The following is a 19,398-nucleotide window of genomic DNA, read 5'->3' as shown; positions in this document are numbered from 1 at the left end:
TCTGTAACTAGGTAAATAATAATATGTTGGATATTTTAATTTTTGAGATTTGTGATGGTTAGTAATTTATTTTATTTGAAAAAGTAAATAATAAAACTTGGACATTGGCTGAAACATTTTTACATCTATTTATGTAACATTTTTTAATTTTAAGCCGCCATATTTCCAAATAAAGTCCAAGGTACTCTCCACATCTGAACATTTCCGGTTTCTGTACCAACAGCTACAATGTTGCTCCTGTAAAAACCTCCAAAAATGACTAATGCAATAACCCACCAAAAACTGACTTCATTTTGTTAACCTGAATTTGTGTCAAGACCTCTTTTTTAATTTTGTCTTTGGTAGTATTCTCAATCGCTTTGCCTCGAACTAATTGAAATATCTCTATAATGCCATTATTACCACATCCACAAATGATCCTCTCTTCATATGGAACCCATCTAACGCAATTTAGAGCCTGTTTCAAAAAAATTACCTTAGCCGGCTCTTCCTACAAAACCATACAAAATTATTTTGTTACAACAACGCGGTCACTAACTTGTCCTATCATATAAATTCTAATTTCTTGATCAGATCCACTGGTCATGAACATATCTTTGCGATTTGGTGAAAAACTAACACAGTTTACTTCCCCTTTGTGGGGTTGATAGTATTTAAAAACGGAATCAAGAAGTGGGGCACTCATTGTGTTTCCTATTTATAAACAAATAGTTGAGATGACATCAATAGGTGGTATTAACATACCCGGAAGTTTTCTTGTGCCAAGCAAAGAACACTGAATTACTAATCCACCTTCAGCGCCGACTAAGAACATTTCAGGTGCGTGTTTAGAGAAATTAAAACAGGTAACACCTCTGATGACTTTTTTAATGACTTCTTCGGGGGAGCTATCGGAGGCTTTGGGTAAAAGCTGAGATCGGATTTGGTGCCTTCAAAAATGAAATCATAAAAAACGAAAAAATTTGAACGTTAGTATTGATGCAAGACTATTTCATAGCTTAAAACAAACCTCTCCTTTAAAGTCAAAGCCATTTCAGAGACAGAAAAGTCCCACAACGAAAGATAGCCATCCAGACTAGACAATGCCAAGAGCACATTCTTTGGTGAATTAATATCGGCAATCCAAGACAATTGTGTTACCCCATCTCCATGCCCATCAATTTTTGCTACAATTTGTTCCTCTTCTTTCTGAATATTCCAAACAACAATGCTTCCTAAATAAATGAATTACAAGCTGTAAGAACGACTCTGAAAAAATACCAGAAAACAATCCTGCTGCTACAACAGCAGGAAGAGCAGAATGGAACTCAATATCTGTAACACAAGAATCTGTTTTCAGTTTTAGTCTAGCTTCTTCTGGTAAGTTATCATCATGGTCTAATGTGTAAAATCGGACAATTCCTTCATGAGTACACCATGAGTTGTGTTTGAAGCTGGAAGACACCCCTAGAGTTTTATTAGTACAATTCCATGACAACGCGGAAATATGAGGGCGCTAAAATCACAGATAAAATTTTCTGTGTCCAAGATCCATACCTTACACTAAGTGGGTCTTTTATTTCTTTCTCCACAGTAACAGTCTGCACAAGTTTACAATTGGCATCAGTTGAATCATTTGCAAGTTGGTACCCTTTAAAAGCTCTTGAGTTTGTACTATCATCCAACTCCCTTTTAACACTAGGATAGATTCGTTTGAGCCATTCTGCCAACTTTTCTTCATCCACTTCAGAGGCAGAGGTCTGTGCAGTTGGTTCAGTTTGTACCTAAACTAACAATTTAGCAAATGAAACTACTCTTCAAATGTATACCTCAACACTTATTTGATTAGATGTATTCGTCTCCATTTCAGTTGTTTCATACTCTGTGGTCTGGGAGGCTCCAACAGATGATACCCTAATTAAAATAGTGTTAAAATAAAACATTGGCACTAGATTTAATACTTTTTGACTCTCCAGCGGGACTCAAAACCAACGCATTCATTATGTTTAACCCCAAACATGACACATTAAAATTATCACGAAAATATGACAAATTTGCTCGAGTTGTTTTGAATTTACACCCTCGTTGCCAGGCAACAAAAACAAGGGGTCACCAACATTAGAAAGATAATAACCTAAATGGGGATTTCTAGCATGGTTTATTGTAAACTAACTATTTAACAAATAGTTCAATAGTCAACGTTCCCATGTATTTATTTCGATAAAACTGTAAATTCTTTAATCAATAGTGTTTGTGTTTTGTGGTTAAAATATTTATTTACCTGTCAGAGCACGGTCACTAGAATTCAAGTTGTTATGTTGGTAATAGTAGTTTGAATACTGGTTGCATAACTTTGATTTTTAAATTATATTATTGTATTTTGTTATTTTTTTTTAGGAAACGAGCAGTCATTGGTTTTTTTATGAATTCGCACTTTAGGTAAAGCATCTCCATTAGATTCAAAATAATTTATAAATTTTTTACTTGACTCATTAAACTGAACAAAATACCACTTTCTTTATTAGCTTGGATCCTAGGGTTCAGAATTTTATTATTTTTAAATGTAATTACTTAATTTAATAATAAAAACTGTGTCTAATATTTTGCTTTTGTGGAAATTCTATAGTAAAATACAAAATACAGTTGGACTTACCATTTTATTATTTTTGCGCTGGACCAACATCTTAATTCCTCTGTGACCAAACTGGCATCTTTGATAAGTCGGTGCAATGGAATCTGTCTTACAGTTCACCAAACGCTCTAGTGAGGTTATGGCTTTGACTTTTTAAATCGTTTACAGCCACCTTACCGCAAACCCCTATAAACATAATAACGCTCAAGTGGTTGGGTCTCATCTGCCTTGAAATGAACTGTAATAAATATTTTTATTTTTTTTTTTTTTTATTTTTTTTTAATATTTTTTTATTTTTTTTTTTATTTTTTTTTTTTATTTTTAATATTTTTTCTTACAAATCAAAACAATGAAATTCTTCAACGTAGCTAGCATTTATCATTCTGATAGAGCAGTTATTTGAAACTTTAGGTACAATTACAATTATTTTTAATCATATAAATACAGGATTTTTTTTTAAATGATTCTTTTTCAATAAATCATTATCAACATTAATTTATATAAAGCGATGAATGATCATAAATTATCATTAATTTATTATTGATTGATTTTAGACGTTTATTTATTGATTGCTATACTTAATAGAGCTGACCGATAACAATAATCAAGACACAACATTCAAAACACGTCTAGGAATTCTGGATTACCGGAAGATTCAATGTTTTTCGGCATATTTAATCTTTGACCCTCATAAACTGCAAAGAAAGGGCTAATGAGGGAATGAGATTTTTTTGGACAGTGGATAAAAATGGATGGTATAATCTAAACTCACCAAGACGCCAAGTTTTTGGGACTTTCCAGTTTTTTTATTATGTCGGTTTAAAATTAAAGTAAAAGGGCAAATGTGGGGGTGAGAATTCACTTTAGTGCTTACACTTTTGAAAAGAATCAGTTTCTAGTAAAATTCAGCTTCGTCAACGTGTCTTCCCTTTTTTCTGTATTTTTTTTTGGTTCCTGAATTTCGAGTTCGAATTTCAAACAGTCTTTCTCAAGACTAACAATAGGAGATCTTTATTTTCATAAAGGTATGTTTTATATAAAATTAGAACTACATTTATTATAATTAAAGAATCATTATGTGGAGACCTTGGAATCACAAGGAATTTGATCTTCAAGAAAATGGCGACAACATGGAATTTATCGATATCGATGAGGTGGTTCAACTACAGGATGAGAATTTTAATGGAGATGTTGAAGTAATTGGCGTTGAAGATGTTGAACCCGAAGTAGATATCGGGGCTACACCTCGTATGTCTCGTATGCATTTACCACCGGAAGCTAAAGAAATAGCTTTAAATGTATACGAATATCTTAAAAATAAATGAAACAGAATAATTGGCTATCTTGTTGTAGTTTACGTGGGAAAATAAGATTATTCCACAAGTTCACCGTGTCAATCAATCGAGTTATAAGATAATTATTATAATTCTATTTGTAAGTTTCATAAAATTGCACTTCAAGTCGTATTTTGAGGAATTTCATTGTTTCGATTTGTAAGACTGACCAGCTGGGTAAAAATATTTATTACGTTTCATTTCAAGGCAAATAAGATCCAACCACTTGAGGGTTATTATGTTTATGGGGGTTTGCGGTAAAGTGGCTGTAAACGGTTTAAAAAGTCAAAACCATAACCGCACTCGAGCGTTTGATGAACTCTTTACGTTGTCATATATGTTTCCAATGTTTTCTCCAACCGCGAAATAATCCTCAAAAGATTTTTCACAATGAGCAGGTTTCTTCCTAAATTAGTCAAAAACCCTTCTCTTTTTTTCGGGCTTGGGAACAGCGGCATAATAATCTGAGTTAAAAAGTTACACAAATTAAACTACTCCCATAAACAACCTTGGCTGGAATTTCTTCTAAGAATTTTGTAAGGTTTGACATAAAAAAGAAATTCCATTAAGTGGTTAATCTCCACCTACAGAAAAAAAAACACTCACGGAATATTTAGTCCCTTAGTTATTAACCTACTTTTATCGACCCAGTAAATGCAATTTAATAAACTTTTGTACATTCAGTAATAACCAAAGTATATACGCAGTAATTTTATCCTGGAATAATGACAATTATAAAGTCAATCCCGTTGGGTCTCAGAATCGTCTACCAATGTTTTGGTATTATCCCATTGCCCCCAAAATTTTATTTATTCGGAAAAGTTGTATCGCGTTTATGGTTTGTTTTTCTTTGTGCTCTTTACTACTACTTTTTCACAACTTGGTTGATTAAAAGATATAATTCTGAAGTGTCCTCTGTTGTGAACAACGTGAACACCTCTACTTTATGCGTAGGTACTCTGACTTTAACTGGAATAATAATTTCAAGTTTGTGGAGAAGAAACAAGCTAGTGGCATTACTCAAAAAAGTCGAAAAAATCGATTTTTCAAAAACCGACGCTGACTACTTTAGATTGGCTGCGATACTGATCATCATGGTGAACTTAATTTACATTTGGTTTTTTGACGAAGGAATATTTTTTTGTCTTTTCTCTTATATTCCTATTCAGATTGCCACTTTTAACCATTTATTCGTAAACGACGTGTTGAAGTATATTCGTAGACATTTTCAAAATATCAACGAAGAATGTAAACAGCTGACGTCCGTTAATTTAATCAAAAAAATTTTTGTAACAAAATCAGAAAAGATCCAAAAGTTAAGTCGTTACAGAATAAACTACAATATTTACCGACTCCAAGAGATATCTCTTCAGTATACAAATTTGGTTGATATAACCGTTGATATTAACAAACTTTTTGATTTTACCACAATAATATCACTGATGATGTGGTTTGGTTACGCTGTGCAGACCGTTTATAGTTTGGTCAACTATATAACCGATGGAATCAAAGACGAAATTAAAGTTTTCTTTCTGGGTGTTTTATGTGATTTACATTTGTTGGCTTGGATCTTGTTGATGATACACATGTACAGTTGCACACAAAAAGAGGTATTTTTTTTAAGAAATCTGCATACATATTTTATCATTGCTTATCAATCACAGGCTGACAAAATTGGAAGTATCGTCCATGATTTGTGGAATGACTATGCTCGAAGTGAAATCAATGGTCAAGTCCGTCATCTGCAGTTAATTTCTGTAAGAATTCTGCACAGTAAATTGAAGTTTTCTTTGGGAGCGTTCGTGGATTTGAATTGGTCTTTTTTTCATATGGTAAATAATTTTGAAAAAAAAAACTATTTATTGTAAATCCAAGTGATACTTTTGCTTTTAGATAATCGCTGCTGTAACTACCTACGTCGTAATTCTGATCCAGTTTAGAATGTCTGCCGCTCATTAATTCTGGACCGAAAATTTTGATTGTTTTTTATTTTTGGATAACAAAATTTTTTGAATTCTATTTTTTGAACATATTTTTTTGGATTCTGCTTCTACTGACGGTGCAAACATTAATCAAAGTTTTCGAAACCTTGGCCTTGAATGTAATTGACCCATATAATAAAAATAGAAGCAAATTTTTATTTTTTGTATGTTTATTACTCACCCTGAACGTCGCTTTTGGTTGATTATTTTTGTCCCTAGAATATCAGATAATATCAAGGTACTACGCTAAAATGATGACTTTTTTATCAAGCACTTTAGATAATTGCAAAAACTCTGAATAAAAGCGCATTTTAATTGTTTCCTCACTTCAATTTTTAAGATTCGGCCTCTTGTGATTCTGCAAATTCTCTAAATCGCCGGGATCTTTAAATATTCTGAACATAGGTAATAAAAGAATGAACTGTTTTTTAAGTTCGCTTTTAATTAACGTTTGTTTTATTCGACGCAGAATTCAATTGCATCAAAAACATAAAAAACGTAATAACACTCCACCATAGCTGCAAAATCGTCGATTTATCAACATCCACAAAGTTTGCAGCGCTGAATTTCGGCCGATTTTCTTGTAAAAACTGGCTCAATTTGTCTAACTCTTTTTCCTCGTTACGATGAAACTTTAGTCCATAAGAATAGTGAATACTATTGTCTGCTTCTTTTAACACAGAGTCCCACAGCCAAATTAAAATCATAGAACCGCCCTAAAATCAAACATTACTACAAATTAAAAAAAGAATTTGAAAAGTACATCAGTGCAAGAAACTGAGATGTTGATCATAATGAATATTACCAGACTCTTTGTCCCGTCGATACCAATAATTATTATGGAAACCTGATCTAAGAACCTGAGGAGGTGGAGACAAGTATGAAGAAGATGGAAGGCGAAAGACCAACCAAACACATCATTGACGGTATCAACGGTTTTTCTTAGAAAAAATGCTTCGATTTTAATGTTTTTGATCTTTGAGCTCTTCACTGTCTTTGCCAAATTCTTGTACTTTTGTTGTAGTTCGAGGAGAACCTCCCACAGAAGTGACGTGTATACGCATTTTGCATGAATTTGGATAACTCTTACAACTTGGATTATAACTACATTGCTACGAAGATTGTACGAAGCACTCGCAAAATAAAAGGAGGAAGAGTGGTTTAAAATCATCCAAATCACAGCAGTTTTACTCGTTTTTCGCCCTGTTAAATGCCTCCACTTTTGACCAGAAAATATTGCTTTGATGAACGTCGAGCAGTTGAACAGACAAAGAGAAATGTCGGACAGAAGACAGAGTGTTTGTTTCATTATATTGAATTCGGAATAGAATTTAACGTTCATCCAGTGTATCACATTTGCATAACTTATTATAAACACAATTATAACTGCGTATATTCTGTGGAAAAGTCGTTTTGATGAGCTAAACGGTGTAATTCCTAAAAGTTTTCCACTAGCGAAATTAAATGTGAGTATTAGCGTCATATTCGAGTGGTCACGAATGTTTTTATGGACGGAGGTAAACAATAAAATTGAAATTGAGGCAGTTAATGCAATGTGATAAACACATTCAGTTAATTCTTTTATCTTAGTCGAACATTTCTTTTCAGTTTTTTTATTAACTGTATCATGATATCATGAATAATATTAACTCTCAATAGATTGTTCTTTAATTAACACTCTTTTTCATTGACGCAGAGTTAAATTGCACCAAAAAAATTAAAAACGTAAAAACACTCCACCAAAGCTGCAAAATCGTCGATTTATCAATATCCACAAAGTTGGCAGCACTGAATTTCGGCCGATTTTCTTTTAGAAACTCGCTCAATTTCTCTAACTCTCCTTCTTTTCCTCTGTCACAAAACTTTAAACCGTATGAATAGTGAATGCTGTTGTCTGCTTCTTTTAACACGGAATCCCAAAGCCAAATCAAAATCATAGAACCACCCTAAAACCACATAGTATTACCTACTAAAAACCAAAAAAGTGGTTGATAGATACATCAGTGCAAACAAAGGATGAGATGTTGATCATAACTAGTGTCGCCAGACCATTATTAGCATTGTTACTCTTTAAATTTTCATCCAAATACTTGAGGAGGTGAAGACAGGTATGAAGAAGATGGAACGCAAAAGACCAACCAAAGATATCGTTGAGAGTCTCTACTGTTTTTCTTAGAAAAAATGCCTCTTTTTTGATGTTTCTGATGTCGGATCTATTTACTATGTTTGACAAATGTTTGTATTTTTGTTGTAACTCCAGAAGAATTTCCCAGAGAAATGTCGTGTATACGCACTTTGCATGAATTTGGACAGCTCTCAAGAGCCGGATGTGAAATATACTTCCGCGAAGCTTGTTCGGAAAAAATGCAAAGTAGCACGATGAAGCGTGACTTAAAGTCATCCAAATCACAGACGTTTTACTCGTTTTTCTTTCTGATAGTTTTCTCCATTTATTAATAGAAAATATCGCTCCAATGCAAGTTGAGCAGTTAAAAAAGTACAGAACAACGTCGCAAAGAAGACAAATTATTTGCTTCATTACATTGAAATGGGAGTAAAACTTGATATTGATCCATAGTCCCACATTTGCGTAACCAATTATGAAAACAAAAATAGTCGCGTATATTTTGTGAAAAAATTGTTTCGAAGGATTAAACGGTGTGATTCCGAAAATTTTTCCACTAGAGAAATTAAATGTGAATATCAACGTCATGTTTGAGTGGTTGTGAATGTTTTGTGGTCGAAGGTAAACAAATGAAATTAAAATGGAAGTACTTAATGTATAGTGATAACAGTAAATAAATGTGGGTGTAATGTTTATAGTTTACCCAAAAAATCCGCAGATTAGAGAAACGGTTTTAGCAAGTCGACTCACACAGTCTTTTAATTAACACTTGCTTTCATTGATGCCGAGTTAAACTGCACCAAAAAAATAAAAAACGTAAAGACACTCCACCAAAGTTGCAAAATTGTCGACTTATCAATATCCACAAAGTTGGCAGCACTAAATTTCGGCCGATTTTCTTTTAAAAACACTCTAAGTTTTACCAACTCTTTTTCTTCTCGTTTATTACAAAACTTCAAGCCGTAAGAAAGGTGCAAACAATTGTCTGCTTCTTTTAACACCAAATCCCACATCCAAATTAATATAATAGAGCCACCCTAAAAACAAATATTAAGTATTACAAATCAACGAAAATAGTTGATTGATACATCAGTGCTACAAAAAACTGAGACGTTGATCATAATAAATGTCACCACATCGCTACTATTCTTGTTGTTCATTGATAAAGTCTCATCCAAGTATTTAAGGAGGTGGACACAAGTGTGAAGAAGGTGGAAGGCGAAAGACCAACCAACAACATCATTGAGGGTATCGACTGTTTTTCTTAGAGAAAATGCTTCATATTTGATATTTTTAATTTGTGCGCTCTTCACAACTTTTCCCAAATTTTTGTATTTCTGTTGCAGTTCAAGCAGAATCTCCCATACAAATATTGTGAATGCACACTTTGCATGAATTTGCATAACCCTCAAGAATTGGATGAAAAATGCATTGCTTCGAAAATTGTACGAAGAGAATGCAAAGTAACACGTTGAAATGTAGTTAAAGATCATCCAAATCACCGAACATTTACTGGATTTTCTTCCCGTTAGCTTTATCCACTTTTTTCTGTCAGAAAATGTTGTTTTTATAAATGACGAACAGTTAAAAAGATAAAGAACAACGTCGCACAAAAGACAAATTATTAGTTTTATTATATTGAAATTGGAGTAAAACTTGACACTGATTAAATGTACCGCGTTTACATAACAAATTACAATCAGAATTATGGTTGCGTATATTCTAGAAAGAATTCGTTTTAAAGAGTCAAACGGTATAATACCCAAAAATTTTCCAGTGGTAAAATTAAGTGTAAGGATCAACTTCATGATTGCACACGAATGATTTCATGGACGGATAATAAAATTGAAATTAAGGTAATGTAATGTTATAAGGGAGGGGGAGGTACATTCAGTCGATTCAGGAATTCAGTTTTATTAGTCTAGTTCTTTTTTTCTGAATATTTCTCAATTACATAATTTTAAGCAAAATTACTCCTTTTTATTTCCCTAATAAATATTTAAACTAGCTCGAAACTGAACAATCACAATAAACATGTTAACAATACTCCACAACATCTGCAACAACGTCCTTCTGGTAATGGTGAAGAACCTAGCCGCAACAATCTTTGGTGGATGTTGCTCAACCAAAAACTCTAACTCTTTCATTTCTTCTTTCATTTGACTGTCCATCCTAAGCTTTCTACACAACTTCACTACCTTCACCCCGTTTTCGTTGAGAGAATGACACTTAAAGATGACAATGGTTGTGCCAAGAAGAAAATGAATGGCTCCTAAAAGATCAGCTATGAGACAGGTTGCCCATACTACATCGTACTGAATGGAAATAATCTTTAAAAAAATGTAGTCAAGATGGTTAAGTACCCTCGCTGTTGTAAAGACCACGATTAGTGTTAAAGACCAACCAAAAATGTCGTTAAAGAGATCAACGCTATGGTTTAGGGTATGAAGAAAGCTGATGGCCTCTTTCGGTTTTTGTGATACTAAGATAGTGAGTGTTTGGTATTTGACTGAAAGAGTTTCCACGAGCTGCCACAGAAGAATTAAGTAGGAAGATTCGTGTAATTGTTGGAAACAGACGATAAAAATGCGAGAGAAGAAAAATTCAGAGTCGATGAAATAGAGCCAGACGAAAGAAGTGTACGACCATGTCAGTACAAAAGAAGTGTGATACAACAAGACGTACAATGAAGATGATGACTTTTTTTCTGCCTCTTTCTCAGCCAAGGTGTTAATGAACTGTTTCCACAGTGATATTTTCCTGAAGGTGATGTTAACTATCGAGACAATGTTGATGACCAAAAGACTGACATCTTCCAAGAAGCAAACAACGGCCTTAATGTGAAATTGACTGACGTAGAATTCCTGGAAAATAAATCTAGATACAGAAAGCGAAATAATGAGTGTTAAAACAAAAGCAGAATATAGGTTTTGTATGATAGAGGACTCTAAAGACCACTATTGCCAATTGCAATATTGCCAAAGTTTTTGATGGGAAAAGCACATAGCTGAGATGTTGAAGACTCATAGTGCTAAAAACAGTTCTGAATAGATAACACTGACGTTATTATGGAGAATTTCTTATTGTCTGAAAGTCCAATTCGTTGGAAAGAAATGAGAAGTATTCAACTTAATTAATTTTTTTTGTCTGGTAAATTCTGGTTTAACAAAAAACAAGGTCACATTGAAATCAATATTGAATGTAATTGAGTCGTTTATAAAAGTTAACAGCCGATCGACTAATGAAGCCTCAAGTATTTTCTAAATTGAGAAATTTATTTTCTGCTTTCTTAAATTCTTTGTGCAAATATTAAAATCCTCTTAATTTTTTAGATTGTTTAAATTGTATTTAGAAACTTTAGCTTGTTTTTGTCGAAGCAGAATTGAACTGCACCAAAAAAATAAAATACGTAAACACGCTCCACCAAATCTGTAAAATCGTGAACTTATCAATATCCACAAAGTTCGCAGCAGTAAATTTCGGCCGAGTTTCTTGTAAAAACTCACTCAATTTTACTAACTCTTCTTCCCCTTTACCACAAAATTTTAAACCGTAAGAATAATGAATACAATTGTCTGCTTCTTTTAACACCGAGTCCCACAGCCAAATTAAAATCATAGGGCCACCCTAAAAATCAACATTAGTAAAAAGTAACGGAATTACTTATTGGTACATTAGTGCAACAGAAAACTGAGATGTTACTCATAATGAATAACACCAAGTCTTGATTTCCGGTGTGGTTTCCTGATAACTTTTCATCTAAATACTTCAGAAGGTGGAGACTAGTATGGAGAAGATCAAAGCCGAAAGACCAACCAAAAAGTTCGTTAACAGTATCAGCTGATTGTCTCAGAATAAATGCTTCTTTTTTGATGTTTTTGATTTCCGCGCTCTTCACTAACTTTGTTAAATTGTAGTATTTAAATTGTAGCTCAAGAAGAACCTCCCAGAGAAGTGACGCAAACACGCATTTTGCATGAATTTGGATAACTCTCAAAAACCGGATAAGAAATATATTGCTGCGGAGGTTATTTGAATGAAGCACAAAGTAACACGACGAAGCGTGGTTTAAAATCATCCAAATTGCAGAAATTTTATTCGTTTTTCTCTTCGGTAGTTTTCTCCATTTGATGTCAGAAAATGTCGCTGTTATAAATGTTGAGCAGTTAAAAAGATAAAGAACAATGTCCGAAAGAAGACAAACTATTTGCTTCATTACATTTAATTTGGAATAAAAGTTGATATTGATCCAGTGTCCAATACTTGAATAACTGAGCATAAGCACAATTATAATTACGTATATTCGGTGAAGCAGTCGATGTGAAGACGGTATGATACCCAAAATTTGTCCACTGATGAAATTAAATCTGAGGATCAGTTCCATCATTGAGTTTGTTTTTACTTTAGGGAATGTTTGTATGGACAACAAATTGAAATGAAGGTAATGCAAGGAAGGGAGAGGTGCAATCAGTTAGTTTTTTTGTGGTCGTAAATTCAATAAAAACTCATTTCAACACTAACTTGTCAATTTCATCTAAAATAGTCAAACGCATAAGACAACAGACTAAGAATCAATATCAAATAATATGTTAATTCGCACCCTCATAAAGCAATCTAAAGCAGATTATTATTAAACGCAGGTTTAAATTTCCTTTCATCATTAATTAACTGACCTTTTGAAGTACATTGATTAAGACATACTTAATACTAATAACCTAATAACGTAATAACTACTCCTTTGATAAAAAATTTAACATCGTGAATTAAAAAAGATCAATGGACATTATGAAGGCAACCGCCCCATATAAATTCAAATGTAATAAATGCACCCGCCCAACAGTCCATTGCATCCACTTATAAGCAATGTCGGGTAGTATCACGCAAAGTTTTAAAATCAATTTAAGTATTATGAAGTTTTGTCATGTTTATCCACCACAGAGACAAAACTGTTTGTTTAAAACTCGCGTTTGGTTTCTTTACTTGTTTGTTGTGGTAGTGATCCCAACTTTAGGAATTTTGCATTTATTAATAGATGACGATTTGGTAATGGATAGGGTAACATATAACGCCGGTTTTTTAGTTCAAGTGACATGTTTCGTCCCCAAACTTTTACCTTTTATAACAAATGGTCAACAGATTCGAAGTTGTATTGACTATTTTGAAAACCGCGACTTTAGAATATCAAATCACGTACATAAAAAGTATATGGAAAGATGCATCAACATTTGTCGCAGAAATACGTGGATTTTTATATGGGGAGCACTTGGAGGTTTTACGACTTGGGCTACCAAACCTTTGCTGTGGGAAGGCCGACATCTACCACTGGATATTTTCATGCCTTTCAATTACACAGATAATATTTTCATATTTTGGTTTATTTATGTATATTTAATTATTGGTAAGTTTAATCACTAATTTATAATGACAGAGTTCTGAGTTGTGTCTTTTAGGAGCTTTAGGAGAAACACTTTGTGTGGCAGTTATCGATCCATTACTCGCAGGTTTGGCTTCTCATGCCACTACTCAGATAAAAATTTTGAAATATAATTTAACAGATCTCGGAAAAAATTACACTGATGAGAATAATTTTCACGAAGCAACTTACCAGAAGATTAGACAATGTGTCGAACATCACAACAAAATTTTGTTGTAAGTTTTTGGATATTAATTTAGTATTACAATTGACGATATTCATTAAACGTACAGTTATTATCTGAAATGAAAATTGTTTTAGTTTCGTAAAGGAATATGAAGTCTGTTTTTCAATGGTTCTGTTCAGTCAAATTTCTGCAAGCGTATTTGTGCTCTGCTTCACATGTCTACAACTTAGCAAGGTATTTTTTTTTAAACGAAACTCCACTCTACTAAATTGTTTCAGGTTGAATCATTAGATTATAACTTTCTTCAATTGGTTGTGTATATTGCATTTACCTTGGCAGAAGTCTATTTTTATTGCTATTACGGGTCCGCACTCGTAGAAGAAGTAAGGAATATTTCTTCGGACTTTAGGTTCTCTTTTCATTTTTCTCTTTGTTAGAGTAATACTCTTGTAAACGCTGTTTATATGAGCAACTGGTATAAACTCGATGAAAAATGTAAGAATGCTTTAATTGTTCTAATGCAGCGTTCACAACAACCTCTTATTGTTAGTACTGGAAAATTTGTTGATTTATCCGTCGTCACCTTTGCAACAGTAAGTTTCCGTCTGCTAAGTGCTAACAATAAGTATAACGCAATGTTTTTTAGATTCTCAGAAGAACTTACTCTCTGCTTGCGGTGTTACAAAATTATCAATGAAAAATAGCCCAGAATGTGCCCCACACCATTTTGTTGTAAAAACATATTTTGGCGTCGTTTAATTCGTTAGCTCTAGTAAAAGAAAGCATTTCTTCAGCAATCATATTGTTTATTTAAGCTAATTTAATTACATATTTGATTAACAAAAAACTTATCTAATCCTATCTTTTAGTTGCAACATTAAAAAAGCCAGCAGAGTTTAATAGTTCTTTAGCACAGCAAGCAACGAATACGCCCTCCTAAGAATCTGCAAAAAATGTACAATTTTTTAGCTTCAGCGAACTGTTCAATTACCGTAGTGAAAGTGCCAAGTGATAAATCTAATATTTTTCCGACTGTAAGAATGATCGGCTTTTTAGAACGTTCCATTAGTATGATCAGCGATTTTTTGCACTTTATATCGTATTCGTACCAAGGTCCCATGTAAATAGCGTTCGTTAAACTGTTGCTCTATAAAATGACATTGTATAAAAAGTCGAGGAAAGTGTCAAATGTACTTCTTCAAATAAAGTTGATCCAAACTCACAGTAAAGAATTATCTCAAAAATCATTGTAAGGACGAATAAAATCATTGCAAAAAATGGAAAAGTCATGGGGTCAACCTAAAAGAAAAACAAATAATGCCAGTTTTATTAATAGCGATTTTTGCCATACCACGCTGAGTTGCCAACAAGAAAGGCAAATCACAATGCTCGCAGCCATAAATTGAGCAAACACCACAAGTGAAAAGACTTTTTCGTAATATTTTGAAAATCTGAAAAGTAAATTTTCTATTTTTAATCTAAGCGAGTTTTCAAAATTATAAGTTAATTATAATCTAAAAGAAACCAACTTACTTTAAAATTGCCGTATGATGTTTAACGCAGTCTATGATTTTCTCATACATAATTTTATTTTTCAACTCAAATCTCTGGTTTCCATTCGCATTTAAATCTATTTCCTTCTCCGCATCGGAGCTAAGACATTGCAAATTGTGTTTCAAAATTCGAATTTGAGTCACTGCAAAATAAATCAGCCCAGAAGCCAAAGGATCTATGACTCCGTTCGAAGCAGCTCCATTACACACCGCTGCAACAGTTGAAAAATGGTGGATGCGCCGGGTTTTCTTATTTACCTGTAGTAAGAAACATGTACGTCCCAACAAATATTCTAACATCAGAAGTAGCGTCAAATGGTAACCAAATATCAATTGGAAATCTCCGAACACTTCCAAAAAGCGGCGTTATTGCCCACATGGAAACAGTCACCGCACAAAATCCCAAAAACAGATGTGTAAATTTCTTGCAGATTTTTTCACAATCATGAATCTGTGCCTCTTGTTCAATACCAAATTTGTTAAAAATTGGCCACTCCAACATGTCCATGGTTTGTCTTATTTCTTCAGCATAAAATACGAAAGGGATTAATTTAAAAATGAGGCATCCAACTTGAAACATCATGAAGGAGTTGTCTCGGACTTGTGCGGCATCTACGTTTTCTCCAACGATTAAATTCACTGCTGGTAGCACAGAAGCTGGAATTATTAGACAGAAGTAGACCGAGTAGGCGTACAGTTTGTACAAGTATTTGAATCTTTGAGGAGGAAAAAAACCTAAAAATCTTATGGTTTGTAAGTTTAGTTTGAAAATTCGTTTCACTACTCCAGAGTCGGTCATGGTTGAAATTGTAATGCGACAATTAGAAACAAGCGTTTTTATGTAGAAATGATGTTATAATTTATTGAGAGGTATTGTGCAAGCGAAGAAACAAATGTTTGTTTTCAGACTTGAAATTAAGCTTTCATACGGGAAATAATCGATTTTCTTTACTAATTGAGAGTGAGTAATTGTTGGTTTTAGATGAAAGAGTACAAAAAGAATAAAACACTGAATTTCCACTGACCCATAATTGTTTTATAAAGGCTGGATGTATAGTTTGGGTAATTAAACCCCATACTCGTTTTAAAAAGTAAATCTTTATTGAAAATAACTTTTATGTTCCAAATTTATGAAGTATTTATTCGTTATGCTAATTAGTGATCACCTTCTTTAAATGATTTTATATAAATTCATTATCGCACTGATTGTGCGTAAACCAACCGGCTAAATGTTTCTTTTCAAATTTTGCGCGCTTTAGCTTGTCAAAATGATAATCATATAACCTCAAAAATATTTGTCAAAGTGACATTTGATTAAATCTCTTCTTTTTTTAATTAAAATGATTTTAAGAAACTTTTTGACGAACTCAAATATTTCGTTTTATCAGAAATTATTTGCATCCCCAATTCAACTCTTGATAAGACTGGTGAAGACACTTTAGTGCATAACCTTGAAACTAATTTGCGTTTTTTAGAAAAGCTCCGAAGTCGACAAAGCTCAACACACTTCTCAGTCTCACCAGAAAACTACAATTTTCGATAAAATAATTTCCAAAGAAATTCCTTCAGATATTATCTATGAAGATGATAAATGTCTAGCCTTCAATGATGTGAGCCCCCAAGCTCCTGTTCATTTTTTGGTGATACCTAAACGACGTATTCCCATGTTGGATTCGATTAAAAATGATGATAAAGAGGTAGTTTGTTTATGGGTAATAGTGTGGTATACATTTTTTGATTTTAGATACTAGGAGAATTGATCATTTGTGCCCAAAAGTTAGCTCAACAAAGGTTGCCTAATGGTTACCGCTTGGTGATAAATAATGGAAAGGAAGGGTGTCAATCGGTTTATCATTTGCATATTCATATCCTAGGGGGCCGTCAACTAACGTGGCCGCCAGGGTAGTTCTGTGATTTTGTAGAATATAACATAAAAATATAAAATTTGTTTTGTTGTAAAAATTCGTATTTTTTGCAATTTTTGATTTCCTGGTACCCTGGAGATTATTTTTATTTTTGTTTACGCAATTTTATAAAACGCTCGTTGGACAATGTATGCACCATTCGCATTTTTTGCAATTCATAACTTCCAACTCGAACGGGTACAACAACTGTTTTTTCAAGTAAATTCCTCTAATGAAAGTGACCTAGTTTTCAAGATTTTTCACTCGTTTATGCGAATCAAAATAAGAAGTTGTCGGAAGTCGGCAAAGTAAAAAACCATTCGCAGATGATGATGTCCTGAGTAGAGTGAAATCGTATTTTCAGTATTTGGATCAGCAAAGGAATTGATAATTGATATCAGTTTTTGCAGAGAGATTATATTGAAGTTTTTTACCAATGTTTATTTTTTTTATTTATTGATAAAGAATTATCTGTACGCAGAAATTTTACCTGAATATATAAGGCAACAAAAACTACAATTCAACACAAATTTGCACCACACTTCAATTCTCAAGTAAAACCGAATTAAACTTAGAATTAATTCTCTGAATGACGAAACGAGTCTTTGATACTCCACCCCAGACGTAAATAAAGGATGAAGATAGTCTTTTATCGAAGTCACCACAAATTCAATATTCATTTCGTTATAATTTCGATGAGCTTTGATCAAAAATTCATTCATTTAATTAAAAGGAAGGCTAAGAACCACCTGGGACTGATCACACTTGTTGACCACATAAAAGGAAACAGTTCCGATTGTTCTTACCAGAAATCTAAAAATCGCCATGGAGAACATTCTGAAAGAAAGTTTTAAACTTAACACAAAACTAATGCGAATTTTAAGATGGTATCCATCGAAGAAGCGTTCGCGTTTCTTTACAGTGCAAGCTTATTTGTTGTACTTCTGTTTTATGTTATTGTCAGTGATATTAACAGTTGTTGATATGTTTGTTGAACAACGTTACGACAACCTGCAAGTGATTTTTGTTTGTGGAACTGTAACGTACTGGTTCAAGATTGTGCCATTTCTATCAAACGGATCTCGGATTAAACAATGCATAAAATTTTTTAATGGAGAAGATTTCGCTCCGAAAGACACCTTCGAAGAAGAAGTGATAAATAGATGTATGAAACTGTGTAAATATATTTCGACGATTTACATCTTGGGAATTACATCTGTTGAACTCTTACTTGTTACACCTTCACTGATTTTAAAAGAGTACCATTTACCTTTGGAATTTTGGGTACCCTATGATCCATATTCCGGACCCGTGGCGTACTATTTTACTGTTTTTTATTTTTTTATTGGTAATGTAAACGTTGGTTTATAAATAACTGAATTTTTTTTTCAGCTCTTGCTTATAATGCCTGTGCAACTTCTTTAATTGATCCGCTAATAGGAGGGCTTACATATCAAGCAGTCGGACAATTTCAAATATTAAAACACAGGTTACAGCACCTGAGTAATAGAGAAAACAATTTAAATTCATCTCAAGAAATAATTCATCAAAATGTTAAAGCTTGCATCCAACACCATATCAGAATCCTGAGGTACACATTATTAAAATTAGTTAGTCTCTTTAAAAAAAGTCTTTTTAGGTTCGTCATTGAGTACGAAAAATGTTTTTCTTGGTCTATATTCAGTCAATTCTTAGGTATGACAATCTCTTTGGGCTACATTTGTTTAGCATTAACGACGGTAAGTTTTGAAAGTCATTTTCTTTTCCTTAATCGGTTTGCAGGCGGACTCTGAAACTTCGAAAGTAGACTTTTATGTGTACATTTGTTTTCTCGTGGCTGCCATTTTTGAGGTCTTTCTGTTTTGTTTCTTCGGTACATTGTTATACGAAGAAGTAAATAGACATAGGAATTTTTCGCACTTTAATTTGTTTTTCCATAGAACCACACAGTGACTACGGCGATTTATATAACTCAATGGTACGAATACGACGTTAAAACGAGGAAAATGTTAATTCTCATAATGGAAAGAACTAAAAAACCGTTGATTTTAACGGCGGAGAAGTTATTTGGTTTAACTCTCGAAACTTTTACTATGGTAAGTCAGTAGAATGAGACATTTAGTGATTTATTAGTTGTTGCAGATTCTAAGAAGAAGTTATTCTTTGATAGCCGTATTGAAATAAAAGTCTCGATGTCTGTGGAAAAATATTTTTGATAAAATATGTCGCTTGAAGAAAAAAACTGTGTTCAAATTGTTTTCTTGTAGGTATTTGGAACTGTCTTCGCTT

General features: G+C 33.2%; 5 protein-coding genes across 5 annotated transcripts; 3 read left to right on the top strand and 2 right to left on the bottom strand.

Moving 5' to 3' along the window:
- Positions 1 to 47: 47 nt before the first annotated feature.
- Positions 48 to 2,314, bottom strand: LOC148172311 (cytoplasmic dynein 2 intermediate chain 2-like). The gene is made up of 10 exons (XM_088039387.1): positions 2,261 to 2,314; positions 1,941 to 2,205; positions 1,809 to 1,893; positions 1,542 to 1,763; positions 1,261 to 1,495; positions 1,010 to 1,214; positions 745 to 929; positions 539 to 693; positions 288 to 490; positions 48 to 237 (listed from the first exon to the last, which is right to left on the bottom strand). Exons 2-10 carry the CDS (start codon positions 1,997 to 1,999, stop codon positions 150 to 152), a joined length of 1,437 nt encoding a protein of 478 aa, XP_087895513.1. The 5' UTR covers positions 2,000 to 2,205; positions 2,261 to 2,314; the 3' UTR covers positions 48 to 149.
- A 10,514-nt stretch (positions 2,315 to 12,828) lies between these two features.
- On the top strand, positions 12,829 to 13,774 carry LOC148172310 (uncharacterized). Its single transcript, XM_088039750.1, has 4 exons — positions 12,829 to 12,868; positions 12,914 to 13,450; positions 13,503 to 13,701; positions 13,759 to 13,774. Exons 1-4 carry the CDS (start codon positions 12,829 to 12,831, stop codon positions 13,772 to 13,774), a joined length of 792 nt encoding a protein of 263 aa, XP_087895876.1.
- Positions 13,775 to 13,978: 204 nt separating this feature from the next.
- Positions 13,979 to 14,373, top strand: LOC148172309 (uncharacterized). Its single transcript, XM_088039995.1, has 3 exons — positions 13,979 to 14,035; positions 14,090 to 14,245; positions 14,299 to 14,373. Exons 2-3 carry the CDS (start codon positions 14,117 to 14,119, stop codon positions 14,347 to 14,349), a joined length of 180 nt encoding a protein of 59 aa, XP_087896121.1. The 5' UTR covers positions 13,979 to 14,035; positions 14,090 to 14,116; the 3' UTR covers positions 14,350 to 14,373.
- A 175-nt stretch (positions 14,374 to 14,548) lies between these two features.
- On the bottom strand, positions 14,549 to 15,727 carry LOC148172308 (odorant receptor Or1-like). Its single transcript, XM_088039406.1, has 6 exons — positions 15,464 to 15,727; positions 15,186 to 15,417; positions 15,004 to 15,103; positions 14,847 to 14,951; positions 14,644 to 14,799; positions 14,549 to 14,596 (listed from the first exon to the last, which is right to left on the bottom strand). The coding sequence occupies exons 1-6, from the start codon at positions 15,711 to 15,713 to the stop codon at positions 14,549 to 14,551; spliced, it is 891 nt and encodes a 296-aa protein (XP_087895532.1). The 5' UTR covers positions 15,714 to 15,727.
- A 736-nt stretch (positions 15,728 to 16,463) lies between these two features.
- On the top strand, positions 16,464 to 17,167 carry LOC148172307 (histidine triad nucleotide-binding protein 1-like). Its single transcript, XM_088039104.1, has 3 exons — positions 16,464 to 16,632; positions 16,681 to 16,902; positions 16,950 to 17,167. Exons 1-3 carry the CDS (start codon positions 16,546 to 16,548, stop codon positions 17,109 to 17,111), a joined length of 471 nt encoding a protein of 156 aa, XP_087895230.1. The 5' UTR covers positions 16,464 to 16,545; the 3' UTR covers positions 17,112 to 17,167.
- The last annotated feature ends 2,231 nt before the right edge of the window (positions 17,168 to 19,398 follow it).

This window comes from Gnatocerus cornutus, chromosome 6 (genome assembly GCF_029298725.1).
Source record: "Gnatocerus cornutus isolate USDA-ARS CGAHR chromosome 6, icGnaCorn1.1, whole genome shotgun sequence".
In the NCBI taxonomy this organism is placed as follows: Eukaryota; Metazoa; Arthropoda; class Insecta; order Coleoptera; family Tenebrionidae; genus Gnatocerus; species Gnatocerus cornutus.
The sequence above is the reverse complement of the archived record's forward strand: the minus strand, read 5'-3'. Positions and strand labels throughout refer to the sequence as shown.

Bases quoted from the DNA above. Each gene is read 5' to 3' on its own strand.
- LOC148172309 (XM_088039995.1), top strand. From the start codon at position 14,117: ATGAGCAACTGGTATAAACTCGATGAAAAATGTAAGAATGCTTTAATT. The intron at 14,246-14,298 runs GTAAGTTTCCGT...AATGTTTTTTAG, and splicing joins CCGTCGTCACCTTTGCAACA to ATTCTCAGAAGAACTTACTC.
- LOC148172308 (XM_088039406.1), bottom strand. From the start codon at position 15,713: ATGGACATGTTGGAGTGGCCAATTTTTAACAAATTTGGTATTGAACAA. The intron at 14,800-14,846 runs GTACATTTGACA...GTCATTTTATAG, and splicing joins GATCAACTTTATTTGAAGAA to AGCAACAGTTTAACGAACGC. The intron at 14,597-14,643 runs GTAATTGAACAG...CATTTTTTGCAG, and splicing joins CACTTGGCACTTTCACTACG to ATTCTTAGGAGGGCGTATTC.
- LOC148172310 (XM_088039750.1), top strand. From the start codon at position 12,829: ATGGACATTATGAAGGCAACCGCCCCATATAAATTCAAAT. The intron at 12,869-12,913 runs GTAATAAATGCA...TCCACTTATAAG, and splicing joins CGCCCCATATAAATTCAAAT to CAATGTCGGGTAGTATCACG. The intron at 13,451-13,502 runs GTAAGTTTAATC...TGTGTCTTTTAG, and splicing joins TTATGTATATTTAATTATTG to GAGCTTTAGGAGAAACACTT.
- LOC148172311 (XM_088039387.1), bottom strand. From the start codon at position 1,999: ATGTTTGGGGTTAAACATAATGAATGCGTTGGTTTTGAGTCCCGCTGG. The intron at 1,764-1,808 runs GTATACATTTGA...TTGTTAGTTTAG, and splicing joins CTAATCAAATAAGTGTTGAG to GTACAAACTGAACCAACTGC. The intron at 1,496-1,541 runs GTAAGGTATGGA...CTGTGATTTTAG, and splicing joins AAATAAAAGACCCACTTAGT to CGCCCTCATATTTCCGCGTT.
- LOC148172307 (XM_088039104.1), top strand. From the start codon at position 16,546: ATGATTTTAAGAAACTTTTTGACGAACTCAAATATTTCGTTTTATCAG. The intron at 16,633-16,680 runs GTGAAGACACTT...TGCGTTTTTTAG, and splicing joins TTCAACTCTTGATAAGACTG to AAAAGCTCCGAAGTCGACAA. The intron at 16,903-16,949 runs GTAGTTTGTTTA...TTTTGATTTTAG, and splicing joins TTAAAAATGATGATAAAGAG to ATACTAGGAGAATTGATCAT.